The following is an 18087-nucleotide window of genomic DNA, read 5'->3' on the forward strand; positions in this document are numbered from 1 at the left end:
TATTCTCTTTTCTCTGAGAGGTACTGGATGGATTAAACAAAAGGTTTCGGACGCTAGGCATTTTTCTTTATTTAACTAAGGCGTTTGATTGTGTTGATCACAAAATATTGCTCCAGAAGTTGGACGATTATGGAATATGGGGAGCAGCTCACAATTGGTTCACCTCTTACTTTGACAACAGACAGAAAAAGGTGATTATTCACTGTGTTGAGAATGGCTTTCGTGTGTCATGAGGGGGCTGAGTGGGGCATGGTCAAATGGAGGGGGGGGGGGGGGAGGAGGTGCCCCAGGGATCAGTGCTGGGGCCACTCCTGTTCCTTATTTATGTAAATGATATGCCCTCTAGTATTATAGGTAATTCGAAAATATAACTATTTTCTGATGACACTAGCTTGGTAGTAAAAGATATTGTGTCCAACATTGCTTCGTTTCAGATAGTGCACTTCATGTCATAAGTTCATGGTTTGTAAAAAATAAACTAACTTTAAATCACAGTAAGACTCAATTTTTACAGCTTCTAACAAACAATTCTACAAAACCTGACGTTTTAATTTCATAGAATGGCCATATGATTAATGAAACTGAACAGTTCAAATTTCTAAGTGTTCAGATAGACAGAAAACTGTCGTGGAAAGCTCATGTTCAGGATCTTGTTCAAAGACTTAATGCCGCCGTTTTTACTATGCGAACAGTATCTGATGGAAGTAATCGTTCGACACGAAAATTAGTCTACTTTGCTTATCTTCATTCACTTACGTCATTTTGTATTATATTTTGGGGTAACTCTTCCCATTCTCAAAGGATATTTTTAGCTCAGATACGGGCGGATCGGGCAATAAGTGGTATAAGTTCATGGACCTCTTGTTGACCCCTGTTCACTGGTCTGGTTTTTCTGACATTGGCCTCTCAATTTATATATTCTTTGCTGTCGTTTCTTGTTAACAATATCAGCTTATTCCCAAAATTAGTACCTTTCACTCAGTTAATACGAGGCATAAACCCAATCTGCGTTAGGATCGCACTTCCTTAACTCTTGTGCAGAAAGGTGTGCACTATACTGCTGCATCCATTTTCAGTAAGGTATCACTCGAATTCAAAAATCTTAGAAATAATCTACACGCTTTGAAATCGAAGCTGAAGAATTTCCTCATGTGTCACTCCTTCTATTCTGTCGAGGTTTCTTGAAATAATAAGGTGATTCCTTTGTCATATTGCCGATTGCGTTTACATAAGCTTAGGGCTTAACTTTTTTTGGGTTCATAAGCATTTCATTTTATCTGTTATTACTTTCTGTTGTAATTTCATGTACTGACACGTTCCATAACATTGGATATTTGCTTCTCAGTTTGGTCCTACAGAACTAGCTGTGTAAATAAATAAAACATTGCATGCCATCAGCATGAGCAAAGTTTCAGTTCGTTTCCTTCTGCCCTTCTGGCTGCTTTTCGTTTTTGTCAGACATTGTATCAAGTGGCCCAACTTGACATGTCCACCCACCTCAGCCTTTTGCATAGAGCTATAGGCCGCTCCAAGAACGATGGCGGTTTGCGCAGCTCGAGACACAGGCGGAGATTGCATTGTTGTCGCTTCCAAGTGACAGTTGCGCTTGAAGAAAGCATGTATACCGCAAATTATGTCTCTTGCTTGCTTGTGTAAAACTTGTTGCCAACCACCACCAGCAGCAGTGACAACTCGCAACTAATGGACTAAAAATTCCCTAAAAAACCAGCTTCAGTCACGTTTAATGCTCGCATTGGCTACCACATTCACAACAGAGCGCAGGGAACACTACTGAACACTCATTGTTTGTCGGAGAAAGCGTGACGTAGGTGCACAGAACACGCCTAAACTCGACCGCCATTGTTGCTGACTCCAGCTATAGTCTTTGATGGGGTCTGCAATACTTGTAAACTGACATCTGGTTAACCGTTAGCATTTGCTAACCTACCGTAAAGAAAAATTACGCAACATCCACCGTTATCAGCTGGAGAGCTAAAATCGTAAGTTGTATTTGTCCTCACTACATCACAGCAAAAATTCATTTCGGCGCGTAGTTTAGTTTATTTGTATGTTCTACTCACAATTACGATTCTTAATTACTATGTGGAACAATTCAGTGTTCCATTTATATTAAAGTTTCTCAGTGAAAACGTCATTACATGCAGTCCATGTGTATCGTGTTGCCGGCGCTACAGTCTGGAACCGCACGACCGCTCCGGTCGAAGGTTCGAATCCTGCCTCAGGCATGGATGTGTGTGATGTCCTTAGGTTAGTTAGGTTTAATTAGTTCTAAGTTCTAAGGAACTGATGACCTTAGAAGTTAAGTCCTGTAGTGCTCAGAGCCATTTTTGTATTGTGTTACGTAGACTGTACAGAGAAATTTATATGCACCTAGTGGGCTTTACAACATCTGCATGTTTGTAATAATAACACTGATGTCCCCTACATTTCGTCCAGACCAGCCCTATCCCGTTCATCAGAGTTTTTTCTTTCTTCCAGACACTCGATTCGTTTCATGACGTTCTTCGTCCCTTTTAGTACTGTTTTAATATTCTCGCCTCTGGATACCTACTGCACTCATTTTCAGTAATTTCTCCATTTACTACTATAACTACACCCATCTTCCTCAACAACCTCTCCATACCTTAATATTTTCTCTCCATACCTTCCTATTTTCAACTAATCTGTACACCGCTGCTTTCATTTTCGTTAGTAATTCACTGCACATATACTAATATACGTCTGCTTCCACATTTCACCCCCGTATTTGTCCTTACAGTACCTGCATCCACTAAGCGTCAAATCTTCTAGTGAAGTTTCTGCTCAGACTTCTTTCCTCACATAATCTTCCCATCGCCTCCTTACTTCCTTTATTCCTCTACTATTAAACTTTTAACATATTGCTGCACCGTCTGACACACCTGTCGGTTTGTTCCCCCGCAGATCCTCAACATCGGCGACGTGTCCTCGTGGATGAACCAGGAGGTGCGGGAGGACGACGACGACTTCGTGGCGCGCAGCATCCTCTGCATGCCCATCGCCAACGGCCAGAAGACCGTCATAGGAGTTGCGCAGCTCATCAACAAGGTAGCCGCACTGTTCCGCGCGCCCGAGCGCCGTCTCAGACGCTGACAGCCAACCAGGTGCCGACGGGAGGCAGCCGCTTCTCCGTCACCTCCCAAATCTGCTTGTCACTTTTTAGTTAAGACTCCCATTACATATTATTTTAGCGTATTCAAGATCCCCTGCGGCATTTAATGACCTACTTAAACCGCTGTCGGAGACTGCTCACTGTAGTCTGGGAGACGCATCTTTAGTATTGACAGCTCGGTAGCGTCTTTCCGTAGCATAGCGTCCGCAGGCAGGCAGCCAATGGCGGCCTGACTTTGAGCGGGTAGCAAGGGCCACATTGCCGCTCTGAAACCCGGTCGCGCGCGCTTATGAAACTTACCAGTGTCTCGCGTGCAGGCGGTGCGGTCGTTCGTCGTTTGTCTGAAGTTGAATTCGCAGTTTATTTCGTTTTTGTTGTTTTTAGTGTTTGTTTATGTTTCGTTGTAAACAATGTCTAGTGCGGTGGGTAGTACCAGCCCAACACAAGAAGTGAAACGGAGGAAGAAAAGTGTGCTACACACCCAGGCGCGTGAATTCGTGTGCTCTGTGAGGGATTACTTTGAGAAAGAAAAGGACAAAGGTGGGCCCTTAATTCCTGTTGTCAGGTTGTGAAGAGAACTGCAGCAGCATTGAAAATAAGTAAGAACACTGTTGTAAAGATAGGGAAAGAACAGTATAGTGTAGATTGTGACGAGAGTGGCACAACAAAGCTGCACACACCAGGAAAGAAGCGACCGAGAAGTAAGCAGGTGACAGCTTTGGACGATTTTCAGAAAGACGCTATTCGTCGTCATATATATAGCTACACTCCTGGAAATTGAAATAAGAACACCGTGAATTCATTGTCCCAGGAAGGGGAAACTTTATTGACACATTCCTGGGGTCAGATACATCACATGATCACACTGACAGAACCACAGGCACATAGACACAGGCAACAGAGCATGCACAATGTCGGCACTACTACAGTGTATATCCACCTTTCGCAGCAATGCAGGCTGCTATTCTCCCATGGAGACGATTGTAGAGATGCTGGATGTAGTCCTTTGGAACGGCTTGTCATGCCATTTCCACCTGGCGCCTCAGTTGGACCAGCGTTCGTGCTGGACGTGCAGACCGCGTGAGACGACGCTTCATCCAGTCCCAAACATGCTCAATGGGGGACAGATCCGGAGATCTTGCTGGCCAGGGTAGTTGACTTACACCTTCTAGAGCACGTTGGGTGGCACGGGATACATGCGGACGTGCATTGTCCTGTTGGAACAGCAAGTTCCCTTGCCGGTCTAGGAATGGTAGAACGATGGGTTCGATGACGGTTTGGATGTACCATTCACTATTCAGTGTCCCCTCGACGATCACCAGAGGTGTACGGCCAGTGTAGGAGATCGCTCCCCACACCATGATGCCGGGTGTTGGCCTTGTGTGCCTCGGTCGTATGCAGTCCTGATTGTGGCGCTCACCTGCACTGCGCCAAACACGCATACGACCATCATTGGCACCAAGGCAGAAGCGACTCTCATCGCTGAAGACGACACGTCTCCATTCGTCCCTCCATTCACGCCTGTCGCGACACCACTGGAGGCGGGCTGCACGATGTTGGGGCGTGAGCGGAAGACGGCCTAACGGTGTGCGGGACCGTAGCCCAGCATCATGGAGACGGTTGCGAATGGTCCTCGGCGATACCCCAGGAGCAACAGTGTCCCTAATTTGCTGGGAAATGGCGGTGCGGTCCCCTACGGCACTGCGTAGAATCCTACGGTCTTGGCGTGCATCCGTGCGTCGCTGCGGTCCGGTCCCAGGTCGACGGGCACGTGCACCTTCCGCCGACCACTGGCGACAACATCGATGTACTGTGGAGACCTCACGCCCCACGTGTTGAGCAATTCGGCGGTACGTCCACCCGGCCTCCCGCATGCCCACTATACGACCTCGCTCAAAGTCCGTCAACTGCACATACGGTTCACGTCCACGCTGTCGCGGCATGCTACAAGTGTTAAAGACTGCGATGGAGCTCCGTATGCCACGGCAAACTGGCTGACACTGACGGCGGCGGTGCACAAATGCTGCGCAGCTAGCGCCATTCGACGGCCAACACCGCGGTTCCTGGTGTGTCCGCTGTGCCGTGCGTGTGATCATTGCTTGTACAGCCCTCTCGCAGTGTCCGGAGCAAGTATGGTGGGTCTGACACACCGGCGTCAATGTGTTCTTTTTTCCATTTGCAGGAGTGTATTATAAGAGAAGGGAACATCCCACTCTATCTAAATTACTGGTGTTTCTTCAGAAAGACGATCTTTTTAAAGGGAGCAAATTTTCATTGTGTACAATGTTGAAAGACATAGGCTTCAGCTATTCACTGTTTAACGGACGCAAAATATTAATGGAAAGGACAGATGTAGTTGCATGGCGGTGCACATTTCTGCGCAGTATCATGGGTGTGGAATTCGAAAGTATAGTGTGGTTAGATGAAACTTGGGTCAACGCCAGCCATTCTTTACGCAGAGGCTGGAATGATGGAACGCCCGAGGGGACAATGGCAGTGCCTGTTGGCAAAGGAGGGCGTATTATTGTCTTACATGCAGGAACATCGAAAGGTTTTGTGCCAAACGGCTTGAAAATGTTTCGGTCAAAAAAGACGGGAGATTACCATGAAGAAATGAACAGTGTAGTATTTCAAGAATGGTTCGAGACATCGCTTATGACGAATCTGACAAGTCCATCAGTGATTGTTATGGACAATGCGCCTTATCATTCCGTTGTTCACGATAAGGCACCAACCTTGGCAACAAAAAAAGACGATATCATTCAGTGGTTGAAACGGCGAAAATGAGATTTCAGAGAAGATTTAAGGAAGGCGGAACTGCTCGAAATTGTGGCACAAAAGAAACCCCAATTTCCAACATATGTAATTGACGAGATTGCTAAAAGGCACGGGCATGAAATCGTTCGGCTTCCTCCATACCACTGTCACTTCAATGCAATTGAAGGAGTGTGGGCGCAGATAAGAAATTACATTGCTGAAAACAATAAAAAATTCACGATCTCTGAAGTGGAAACTCTCCTTCCAGCAGTTATCAATAAAGTGACAAGCGAGACGTGGGCTAAAATTGCAAACAGCACTGCAAGTGCCATCAGAGAGGCGGCCAAAACCGAAGGGGTTGTGGAAGAATGCATCTGGGTTAGAGCAGAGATAGTTCGAGTAGTGCTGAGGAAGACAATATCAAATCAGATTCTGACAGCGATGTGAATGGTGTTTTTCCATTACAGTAACTACAACGTATTCAGGAATGTAAGGAGGAAGTTTGCTATCGATCTACAGCCAGATCATCATATTGTGAGTACTTTCTTCAGATTATGACTCTTAATACACTGACCAATTATTCTGTAGCTTGTAGTAGAACAAATTAATAATGCTAATACTTAATAATGGAAACCAAAACTGCTAATGTTCAACAACTTGCGAAAATAGTTTTCATTTCAGTTGTGAAGTTTAACAAATAACTTTATTATATTTCAGCATCTTAGATACTTGTACTAAATATCTCTTATCAGTTTTCGAGTTAATATATTTCAAGCATCAACTTTAAATTAATTCACGCGTACCAATACGACTTGTATTTTGTCTCGCTTCTATTTCTGCTGCTAGAGAATGCGTGTAGCAGACAGGGCGCCGCGTGCTGTGAGCCACGTTCGGCAACAGCGCCGTCTGCCCGCCGGAACTGTCAGTACCAATCACTCGCCTCACGGACTGTAATCGTTTTGTTGCTGTTGTTGTCTTCAGTCCGAAGACAGTTTTGATGTAGGTCTCCACGCCAGTAGATGTTGAACGCGTCTATTCACATCTGCATTGCTGCTCCACCCTGCCACCTTTACAACCTGCTTGCTCCACTCAAGTCTTGCCCTCCCTCTACAATTTTCACTCCCCGAACTTCTCTTTATTACTATATTGACAATTCCTTGATGCGTAAGCCTGCACCCCAAACAAATACTTCCAGAAAAGAGTTCCTAACAGTTAAATTTATATTAATCTTCAAATATGTATATCTCTTTCTCAGAAACATATTTCATCGCCATTGCCTGTCTTCTTTCTACATCACCTTCACTTCTGTCATTGTCCGTTGCTTTGCTCCTTAAATAAAGAAACTTAACTACAACTTTCGCTCTCATTTTTCTATTACATTCATTTTATGCAGCTTGTGGCCTCTTTGTAGCAACCTATTCACACTACAACTAGTCTTTCATATCCTTTGCTGTATTTGACAGATTTAGAATGTCAGTGTTAGTTCTCAAAGTTTTTATTTTTCCTCATAGAGCTTCCCTTTCCTAATTTTCCTATGAGTTAGTTTAGTCCTTGCTGAGGACACTGACTGAATAACATTGGGGTGGGCTATAACTATGTCTCACTTCTTCGTCAACTACTGCTTTTGTCATATCCTTCAACCCTTATAACTGCGGCCTGGTTTCGGTACAACCCGAAGCTAAGTTTTCGATCTCTGTATTTTATTCCCGAGACCTAAAGAATTTCAAAGACTGCATTCCAGTCTACATTGTCGAAAGCCTTTTCTAAATCTACAGATGCTACAAATGTACGTTTGCCTTTTCTCAACCTGTTTTCTAAGACGTGTCGTAGTGTTAATATTGCCTTGCGTGTTCCTTCATTCCTCCGGAAATGAATAATATACAGAATTTGTTTATGAGTAGTGTACACGATGTGCCGTCCGCAGTGGAAATATTGTAATAAACTCGAACGTGATATTTAAAAACAAATAAAGTGCATGAGAGATTGTATCTCGACACAAAATATTATGTTGAGTGTGAATACTGACCGCTCAGGCGGTAGATATTTTTTCCCCTGTGTATTATTATTATTATTATTATTATTATTATTATTATTATTATTATAAAAAATATGGACATAAACTTTCGAGTGCAAAGAGTAATCAGTTTGCATGACTAAAACAATGGAAAATTAATATAAAGAAGAACTATGTTCAATTGTCTTCTTTTATCAATACACTCTCTTTCTCTTGTCTGCCGTGTGAGTAGTGGGATATATTGGTTCTCTACTATTGAGTGTAAGTTTAATTGTACTATTAATCTGATAATATATTATTTTAATGTTATTGTGAATTCTATTTGTAAGAGGTGAGCCCTATCTCATGTCCGCTTCCTTTAAATACCGAGATTTTGAGTCCTTTTCAGCGCAACAATTGCAGCCGCCCCAACAGCCCTAGACGCCATTATTTTCTTCACAGCCGACTGACGCAGAAGCAACAGACGTAATTTTAAGATTTTCGGTTAATGGCCGAGATCCAGAACGACGACTTGGACTACAACTAATTGTTAAAGTTGATAAGAAATAATTCTCTCGCGCGCGTGTGTGTGGGCAATTGCAAACAATAATCAAAGATTTCATGCTCGAGATGAAATATTTAGTCAAGGCGAAAATACCAAAAGATTTTATCAGTTCGTAACTTAAATGTAACGTATTTCAAGATTAGTTCGTGAACAATAAGTTTGCTCAGGATTAATCTTTATTTATCAACCAGTGTTAAAAAAAGGTAATTTCAATTCAAACACAACCATTTTAAAGGGCCCACCACACCAAACAATTCATTAATTATTTTCTGTATACATTTTTAATTGTTATTCGAGAACGAATAATATTAGTAAACAAGAGACAAACCGTTTTTACCGATTTCTCACATCTGTATACCTCACGTAACCTAAGTTTAGTCTTACAAGACCATTTTGAAGCGTAACTGTTTCACAAATGTTTCTTCTGATATGCGATGCAACAAATAATCTACACTTTGAGACAACAAAAAAAGGAATGACGCACACCGAAGAAATTATCCGACTGGGACGGAAAGCGGTGGATGTTACGTACATGTGCAGACAAACAAATGATTAAAATTTGGCAAAAATGGATGATTTATTCAAAAGAAAAAGCTTCACAAGCTGAGCAAGTCCATAACGCATTGGTCCACCACTGGTCCTTATGCAAGCAGTTATTCAGCTTGACATTATTTGATTGATTTGTTGGATGTGATTCTCAGGGATATCGTGCCAAATTCTGTCGAACTAGCGCGTTGGATCGCCAACATCCGGGCTGGAATCTGATTGACTGGAGCAGAATTGTCTTCAGCGATGAATCCCGCTTCGAAGTGAAACCTGATGTCCAGCGAAGACATGCCTGAAGGCGTTCCGGACAGTGGTGGGACGCCAGCCTGTACGACACGACAACCACGAGTGATAGTCGGAGTGCCATTTCTTTTCATAGCAGGACATTTCTTTGTCATTCCCGACACTCTTACGGCACAGCGATGAGTCGACGATATTCTCCGTCCCGTTTCGCTGACCTTCATGGCACGCCATCCTGGACTTCGATTTAATTAAGATAATTCCCCCTGCCCCTACCCCTCGCACACGGCGAATGATTCTATCGCTTATCTTCGTGCATGACAAACCCCACTTTCGCCAGTAAGGTCGTCAGGTCTCTCCCCAGTATAAAAAGATTGGAGCATCATGGGCAGGGCCCTCTATCCAGCTCGGGATTTTGACGAGCTAACGCGAAAATGCGACAGAATTTGCCTCGATTTCCCTCAGCGGGACATCCGACAACTCTGTCAACAATTACCAAGCCAAATAGCTGTTTTCATAATGACCAGAGGTGGACCAACGTATTGCTGACCCGCTTAACACCTGAAGCTCTTTCTCTTCAATAAATAATAAAAATTTTCGAAATTGTGTGTCAGGCGATATACGTCACGTCTACCGACTTACAGTCCCAATCGGATAATTCCTTCGTGGTACGTCAGCTTTTCTTAGAGTTTATAACCTCCAAAGAAACGAAGAAATTTCGAGATCATTCAAGAATATCATCTCCTAATATGTACCACAACTATATTACAAATATACACTCCTGGAAATTGAAATAAGAACACCGTGAATTCATTGTCCCAGAAAGGGGAAACTTTATTGACACATTCCTGGGGTCAGATACTTCACATGGTCACACTGACAGAACCACAGGCACATAGACACAGGCAACAGAGCATGCACAATGTCGGCACTACTACAGTGTATATCCACCTTTCGCAGCAATGCAAGCTGCTATTCTCACATGGAGACGATCGTAGAGATGCTGGATGTAGTCCTGTGGAACGGCTTGCCATGCCATTTCCACCTGGCGCCTCTGTTGGACCAGCATTCGTGCTGGACGTGCAGACCGCGTGAGACGACGCTTCATCCAGTCCCAAACATGCTCAATGGGGGACAGATACGGAGATCCTGCTGGCCAGGGTAGTTGACTTACACCTTCTAGAGCACGTTGGGTGGCACGGGATACATGCGGACGTGCATTGTCCTGTTGGAACAGCAAGTTCCCTTGCTGGTCTAGGAATGGTAGAACGATGGGTTCGATGACGGTTTGGATGTACCGTGCACTATTCAGTGTCCCCTCGACGATCACCAGAGGTGTACGGCCAGTGTAGGAGATCGCTCCCCACACCATGATGCCGGGTGTTGGCCCTGTCGTATGCAGTCCTGATTGTGGCGCTCACCTGCATGGCGCCAAACACGCATACGACCATCATTGGCACCAAGGCAGAAGCGACTCTCCTCGCTGAAGACGACACGTCTCCATTCGTCCCTCCATTCACGCCTGTCGCGACACCACTGGAGGCGGGCTGCACGATGTTGGGGCGTGAGCGGAAGACGGCCTAACGGTGTGCGGGACCGTAGCCCAGCTTCATGGAGACGGTTGCGAATGGTCCTCGCCGATACCCCAGGAGCAACAGTGTCCCTAATTTGCTGGGAAGTGGCGGTGCGGTCCCCTACGGCACTGCGTAGGATCCTACGGTCTTGGCGTGCATCCGTGCGTCGCTGCGGTCCGGTCCCAGGTCGACGGCCACGTGCATCTTCCGCCGACCACTGGCGACAACATCGATGTACTGTGGAGACCTCACACCCCACGTGTTGAGAAATTCGGCGGTACGTCCACCCGGCCTCCCGCATGCCCACTATACGACCTCGCTCAAAGTCCGTCAACTGCACATACGGTTCACGTCCACGCTGTCGCGGCATGCTACAAGTGTTAAAGACTGCGATGGAGCTCCGTATGCCACGGCAAACTGGCTGACACTGACGGCGGCGGTGCACAAATGCTGCGCAGCTAGCGCCATTCGACGGCCAACACTGCGGTTCCTGGTGTGTCCGCTGTGCCGTGCGTGTGATCATTGCTTGTACAGCCCTCTCGCAGTGTCCGGAGCAAGTTTGGTGGGTCTCACACACCGGTGTCAATGTGTTCCTTTTTCCATTTCCAGGAGTGTAGTTAACAAAAATTAAAATATATCTGTGGCCTATTAGGTATAGCACCTCTTTACTTCAGGTTTATTATTTTACACATACTAGAACATTAGCCTTTAATATCGATGGGTACAGCAGTAAGTCATGTTGTCGTGTCCGTCTGGACATTCCACCCTCCTACCGTTACCAGATTTCCCAGCAGATACGGACAACAAAATTTACTCCTAGACCATACTTTGAATCGCAAAGCTACACATATGGATTATCAGCCGAAAGCTGAACACGACCAGTAGTGTTCTTACAACTCGCGCCAAACGAATACGTAAGCCGGGGCACCTCGAAGGCAAGATACGACACACGGAATGGGTTCTGAGGAACATCAGATATTCCCCACAAAGGAAACGTAAAGTGACGCAAACAGACGGAGAAGATCATTGGTAATGTTAAATAACCTCATCGGAATTGGTCACAAAGGCTTCCATCTCCCACCTGACCTAATCAAATTATATCACAATAGGATCCTAGCTTCGATTGTAGGGCACGGGTCAGGGGTCTGAGCACACATGCTCACGTAGGGCACAGGTCAGGGGTCTGAGCACACATGCTCACGGAGGTTATGGCTGCCATGGCCGTAAGAAGGGTGCAGCGAAACATGCTCCTGCGCTCAGTAAGAGCCTACAGAACAACTCTTGGGGGGGGGGGGGGGGGGGGAGCCACTTCTAGTGCTAATGGAGCTCTGTCCACTGGAGATAAAAATTAGGGAACAGGCTTCTGGTACTGGGTGGAGAAGGAGAGGAGAGAAAAAATAGGGGAAATAATGGGTGTTTATGTTGACGACAAGCCTGGAATTAAAAGAAGAGGGATAGATCTGTGGCAAGATCAATGGGATAATGATGAAACGGAGCAAAGAACTTACGAGCTGCTGCCAAAAATTGAGTAACGTTTAAGGCTTACATACCTCAAACCGCCCATAGAACTGCTGCAGTTCCTTACTGGACATGGACCCTGCCCGACATACCTGTGTCGGTTTGGGAAGCGGACTACACCAACGTGTGACTGTGGTGCTGTGCAGAGCACTCCAGACCATGTGGTGTGTGAGTGCCCCCTCTTCGACGATGTTGCACATCAGCTTAGACAACAACTTACTAACCACGATACGCACCACCTGCTCAGGCAGGAGGACACATTTTTTACGTCCTGGACAAACTCTCAGAGGAAATTTCCGGTAAAGTCCTTAGGAAATTTTTAAGGAACGATCAATAAATAATCAATACCCGACTTAGACTCCGTGCACCTTCCCTGTTCCGCCGGGGCCTGGACTTGGCCAGCCGCTTCACGGCTGGAATCCGCCATGTCTTGGATTAGGGTGGGGGGGGGGGTGTACACCTTTAACCGATTATGACACGTACCAACTATGACAGTAGGTATTAGAAATCGGTTAGTTGTAGAATTAGAAAGGAAAAAATGGTTAGCATAGTACTGCAGCGAAACAAAGTCATCGGCCAGTCCAGTGCCAGCCCATTGGGGTTAGCTCGGTGGGCAAGGCCAACAATAACATAGGTTGGTCGACTGCTGGCACACTTGTAACGCTGCAGGTAGTGCAGATCAATAAGATTAACAAAGTTGCACTCTAATAACAATAGTTGTAGAGGAAGTTACAATCAACTACATACATGCATACACTGAATAACAGTAGACTAGAGATCGCTTTAGTGGTGAAGGAATAATAGTATTATACCTGTAGTGTTAGAAATTAAGCTGCAGAAATGTAAAATAATATGAAATTAGGACCCACTAATGTACTTAGGTAGTGAGGTGATATATATAATTATATTAATTTGAATAAAGATTTTTTTTTAAATAGACGGGGAAATGAAAAGTTTAAAGCAAGAATTCTGGGCATGCCCTTTCTGACATACATCCCCAGAACTGGCCGTAACTCTCAACATATGGCATAAAGACAGCGAACTGACCGATCGAGGATAGGCCAAAGACAAGCGGGACCAACACACACAGCATCAGAGGTTTACCTAAAAGCACATACCTGCAGCAAAGTATGCACCAGAATGACGAGATGATCCAGCATCACGAAACGTAAACGAAATTCAGGATGGAATAGACCGAGAAATCGCCCATGGCTGATCACAAGTTGAGTGATGATAAACATTGTATAAAATTTACGGAAACTCGAGTTCTGTCCGTGGTGAGCAGAAGCCACGTAGGTGGACAAGAACGATATCGACTTGAACAAGAGGGAGGGAGCACTGGCAGAGAAAGGCGACCGCACCTGGTGAGTGGGGTGGCGCTGACCGCGGGAAGAATGGCCTCTCTGCACAGTGCCGCAGTGGTTGCGTACGATGCAACCTCCACATACACACATACACGGTCAGCTTCGGTCCATCATGGCCAGTGCAGAATAATTCTTAGAGAATGCCTGTGAAACGTCAGATCACCAATAAAATAGCCACCAACCGAAACAGCCAGCTCCTGGAAATGGTATGTCATTTGCTATGTTTGATTGTAAGGTTACCACGACCAAAACTCACGGCACATCCATGGCACATACTTTTACAGGTTGCTGTGCAGTCAGAGGAGTGGTACCCCTGCAGTACTGTCACCTGTTGCGTTTTGTTTCGCAGACGAGCGGCCAGCCCTTCACCGACTGCGACGTTTCGATCTTCGAAGCGTTCGCCATCTTCTGCGGCCTCGGCATCCACAACACGCAGATGTACGAGAATGCCTGTAAGTACGCCAGTCGTTGATCCGCAACGTAGGCATTTTTAGAATTTTAATGTAGCACAGTACTGACAAAAAAGGTAAAGCCTGTAGAAGGAATGGTTCAATGCCGAAGCAATTCAGTATACATATGTGGTGACAATTATCAGACAATATGAAAAAACGTATGTTACAAACTACGACGTGCACACACTTTACTCAACATAATAAAATTATAACCAGCCGCCGGCCGTGGTGGCCGAGCGGTTCTAGGCGCTTCAGTCTGGAACCGTGCGACCGCTACGGTCGCAGGTTTGAATCCTGCCTCGGGCATGGATGTGCGTGATGTCCTTAGGTTGGTTAGGTTTATGTAGTTCTAAGTTCTAGGGGACTGATGACCTCAGATGTTAAGTCCCATAGTGCTCAGAGCCATTTGAATCAGCACGTTGTATGTGTCGCCTCCAGCGCCAACCTTGCGTGAATGCTCACAGCGTCTTCTTCCTGTCGGTTAAATTTCGCGTCTTCCAATTCAGGCTTTTACAAACTAACCTGTAATAACTGTCCTTCATACTATATTGGTCAAACAGGCCGAGCTGTGAAAACAAAATACAAAGAACCCCTATTAGTAAAAATGAGTGACTATACACAGTTCTACTTTTGCTGAATAACTCCTGATAGCCAGTCACACGCCTAAACATTTAGAACACACTGTTATCCTACACAGAGAAGTCAAAGGGCGTACATTAGATCTGTGCGAAGAGTTACAAATTTTCAAACATCTTGAGCTCAAGAACGGTAATATATTGAACGACCAGTTGAACCTTGCTTGTAGATAATTTTTCGAAGGCTTTAAACCTGTACCGTTTATGGTATAATGTTAATGCTGGTAACCTTAATGGTTTATTTCCTCAGAAAGCTATGATGCACCTTCTATGCTCCATCTCACAACCCCTTATGTAATGGTGGTTTTCTTACGATGTATGTTGCTACTACATCGGCCCTTATGTGATTTTGCCTGGCTCTAAAAAAATTTTTGTTTTACCTATGAATGTGTGTTAACAGGATCGTGTACCAGTGTTCGGAAGTAATTTTAAAGTTCTGACATATATACCGTTTGTGAGCTTCACTAATATAGTAATGTAATTTTGTTTATTTTGACTGTGTATGCCACTGGGGGTAAGTTCCTCGGCGTAAGCGCCACTTGCTTTTTTTTATGTATAACTACATTATTTGTACCAGTGGTACCATACTGTTATATCGGGAGTGTTAATTTCCTTCTTTTTATTGTCACTTTACCTAAGGACGTTATTAATACTGATAATTTACACGTTGTCTTTGCACGCCAATTGGCACATGTTTCTCGGCACGAGCGCCACCTGCCCTGGTTTCAGAGTAGCTACGCTCGCCGATTACACTCAGTCGGTTGTGAGCTCTGCAAGATCCACGTACTATTTTGTATTTACGTGACAAACCCTAATTCTAGGGCTATATTTCATTTTTGACAAATGGATCTATGCCGACATTTGTAGAAACGGCGATGGTACATTAGTCCTTACTAATGGATAATTGTAAGTACCAGTCGTCGTTATCATATTTCCGTAATGCAAGAGTTCTCTAATTTGTGTTAAAATTTATTCTTGGCTTAAGTTTCATACTTTTATAATGTAAGCTACGATGTTCATTGTCCTTAGGCTACCTTCTGAAGAAGACAAATTTATATTTGTGGAAACCTAGGTAAAGAATTTCTTTATCCATTGCAACTGGTCAGCTGGTTATAATGGCTCTGAGCACTATGGGACTTAACATCTGAGGTCAGCAGTCCCCTAGAACTTAGAACTACGTAAACTTAACTAACCTAGGGACATCACACACATCCATGCCCGAGGCAGGATTCGAACCTGCAACCGTAGGATCGCGCGGTTCCAGACTGTAGCGGCTAGAGCCGCTCGTCCACTCCGGCCGGCACAACATCCTGACATGAGGAAAGTTTCCTACCGATTTCTGATACACAAACAGCAGTTGACCGGCGTTGCCTAGTGAAAAGTTGTTGTGATGCCTCGTGTAAGGAGGAGAAATGCGTACCATCACGTTTCCAACATTGATAAAGGTCGGATTGTAGCCTATCGCGATTGCGGTTTATCGCATAGCCACATTGCTGCTCGCGTTGTTCGAGATCCAATGACTGTTAGCAGAACATGGAATCGGTGGGATCAGGAGGGTAATACGGAACGCCGTGCTAGGTCCCAACGGCCTCGTGTCACTAGCAGTCGAGATGACAGGCATCTAATCCGCATGGCTGTAACGTCTCGATCCCTGAGTCAACAGACAACAACCATCTGCACGAACAGTTCGACGACGTTTGCAGTAGCATGGACTAACAGCTCGGAGACCTTGACTGCGGTTACCCTTGATGCTGCATCACAGACAGGAGCGCCTGCGATGGTGCACTCAACGACGAACCTAGGTGCACGAATGGCAAAACCTAATTTTTTCGGATGAATCCGGATTCTGTTTACAGCATCATGATGGCCGCATCCGTGTTTGGCGACATCGCCGTGGACGCACATTGGAAGCGTGTATTCGTCATCGCCATACTGGCGTATCACCCGGCGTGATGGTATGGCGAGCCATTGCTTACATGTCTCGGTCACCTCTTATTCGCATTGTCGGCACTTTGAAAAGTGGACGTTAAATTTCGGATGTGTTACGACCCGTGACTGTACCCTTCATTCGATCCCTGCGAAACCCTACATTTCAGCAGGATAATGCATGACCGCATGTTACAGGTCCTGTACGGGCCTTTCTGGACACAGAAAATGTTCGACTGCTGTCCTGGCCAGCACATTCTCCAGATCTCTCACCAATTGAAAACGTCTGGTCAATGGTGGCCGAGCAACTGGCTCGTCACAATACGTTAGTCTCTACTCCTGATGAACCGTGGTATCGTGTTGAAGCTGCATGGGCAGCTGTACCTGTACACGCCATCCAAGCTCTGTTTCACTCAATGCCCAGGCGTATGAAGGCCGTTATTAAGGCCAGAGGTGGTTGTTATGGGTACTGATTTCTCAGGATCTATGCACCCAAACTGCGTGAAAATGTAATCACATGTCAGTTCTAGTATAATATATTTGTCCAATGAATACCCGTTTATCATCTGCATTTCTTCTTTGTGTAGCAATTTTAATGGCTAGTAGTGTATGTGGAGATACATGTTAGCAATTGGTCTGGAATTTTAGTAACTGAAAATATATTTGCGAAATCGGCACCCTCCAAACTAAATGCGAAACAAAAAATCTCGCCGTAGCTGCAATATTACAATGGGAAGACATATGCTTTCATACCATCCTGCAAACTTCGTAAACTGCTATAGCCTATGTTTGAGGCGTGACAACAAATTCCCCGAAACGACAATGGAGAGACGTGGGGCCTGTTTGATTCCATGATGCAACGAATACGAGAGTTCGAGGGCGTCCTCAAAAGCAATATCTCCGAATTTTTTATGTGAAAACTCTTTTAATGATTTTTAAATTAAGGTAAAAGAAACGTTATTAATATTCTACATCTCTGTCCTTCATATCTGCATATGTGCAACCCTCTGCCGCTAGAGATATCAGAATTGAAGCGTGTAACATGGCGATGTGTAACGTAACTGTTTCGGTGAGTGGGAAATAGCGTACTGTCATCGAGTTTCGAGTGGAAGAGTTCGTCCACACGTGAAGAAGCCACCTTCTTCAGCATGAAAATGCCGCACCACAGTGCTGCGGCATGTGTAACAATCGGACACTCTGGTATCACTGTCAGCGATCATCCACCTTACAGTACCGCATTCGTCCCATCCGACTTTCATCTTTTTGCAAAACTTACAGATCTCCTTCGAGGACTTCTCTTTGATAGCCACGAAGCGGTATAAGCAGAGGTGAAGTCGTGGCTCCGTCAAGAAAGTCAAACATCCTA

At 45.1% G+C, this 18087-nt stretch overlaps 1 protein-coding gene across 1 annotated transcript in view; it reads left to right on the plus strand.

Moving 5' to 3' along the window:
- The window catches only part of LOC126355632 (cGMP-specific 3',5'-cyclic phosphodiesterase), a gene marked incomplete at its 3' end in the record, with an annotated part of 1336169 nt that overhangs the window by 1245017 nt on the left and 73065 nt on the right, over positions 1–18087 (plus strand). The window contains exons 14-15 of the mRNA XM_050005998.1: positions 2944–3087; positions 14058–14160. Coding sequence (XP_049861955.1) covers positions 2944–3087; positions 14058–14160 — 247 coding nt within the window. The remainder of the gene's footprint in view (positions 1–2943; positions 3088–14057; positions 14161–18087) is intronic.

Source organism: Schistocerca gregaria, chromosome 3 (assembly GCF_023897955.1).
Source record: "Schistocerca gregaria isolate iqSchGreg1 chromosome 3, iqSchGreg1.2, whole genome shotgun sequence".
Lineage (NCBI taxonomy): Eukaryota > Metazoa > Arthropoda > Insecta > Orthoptera > Acrididae > Schistocerca > Schistocerca gregaria.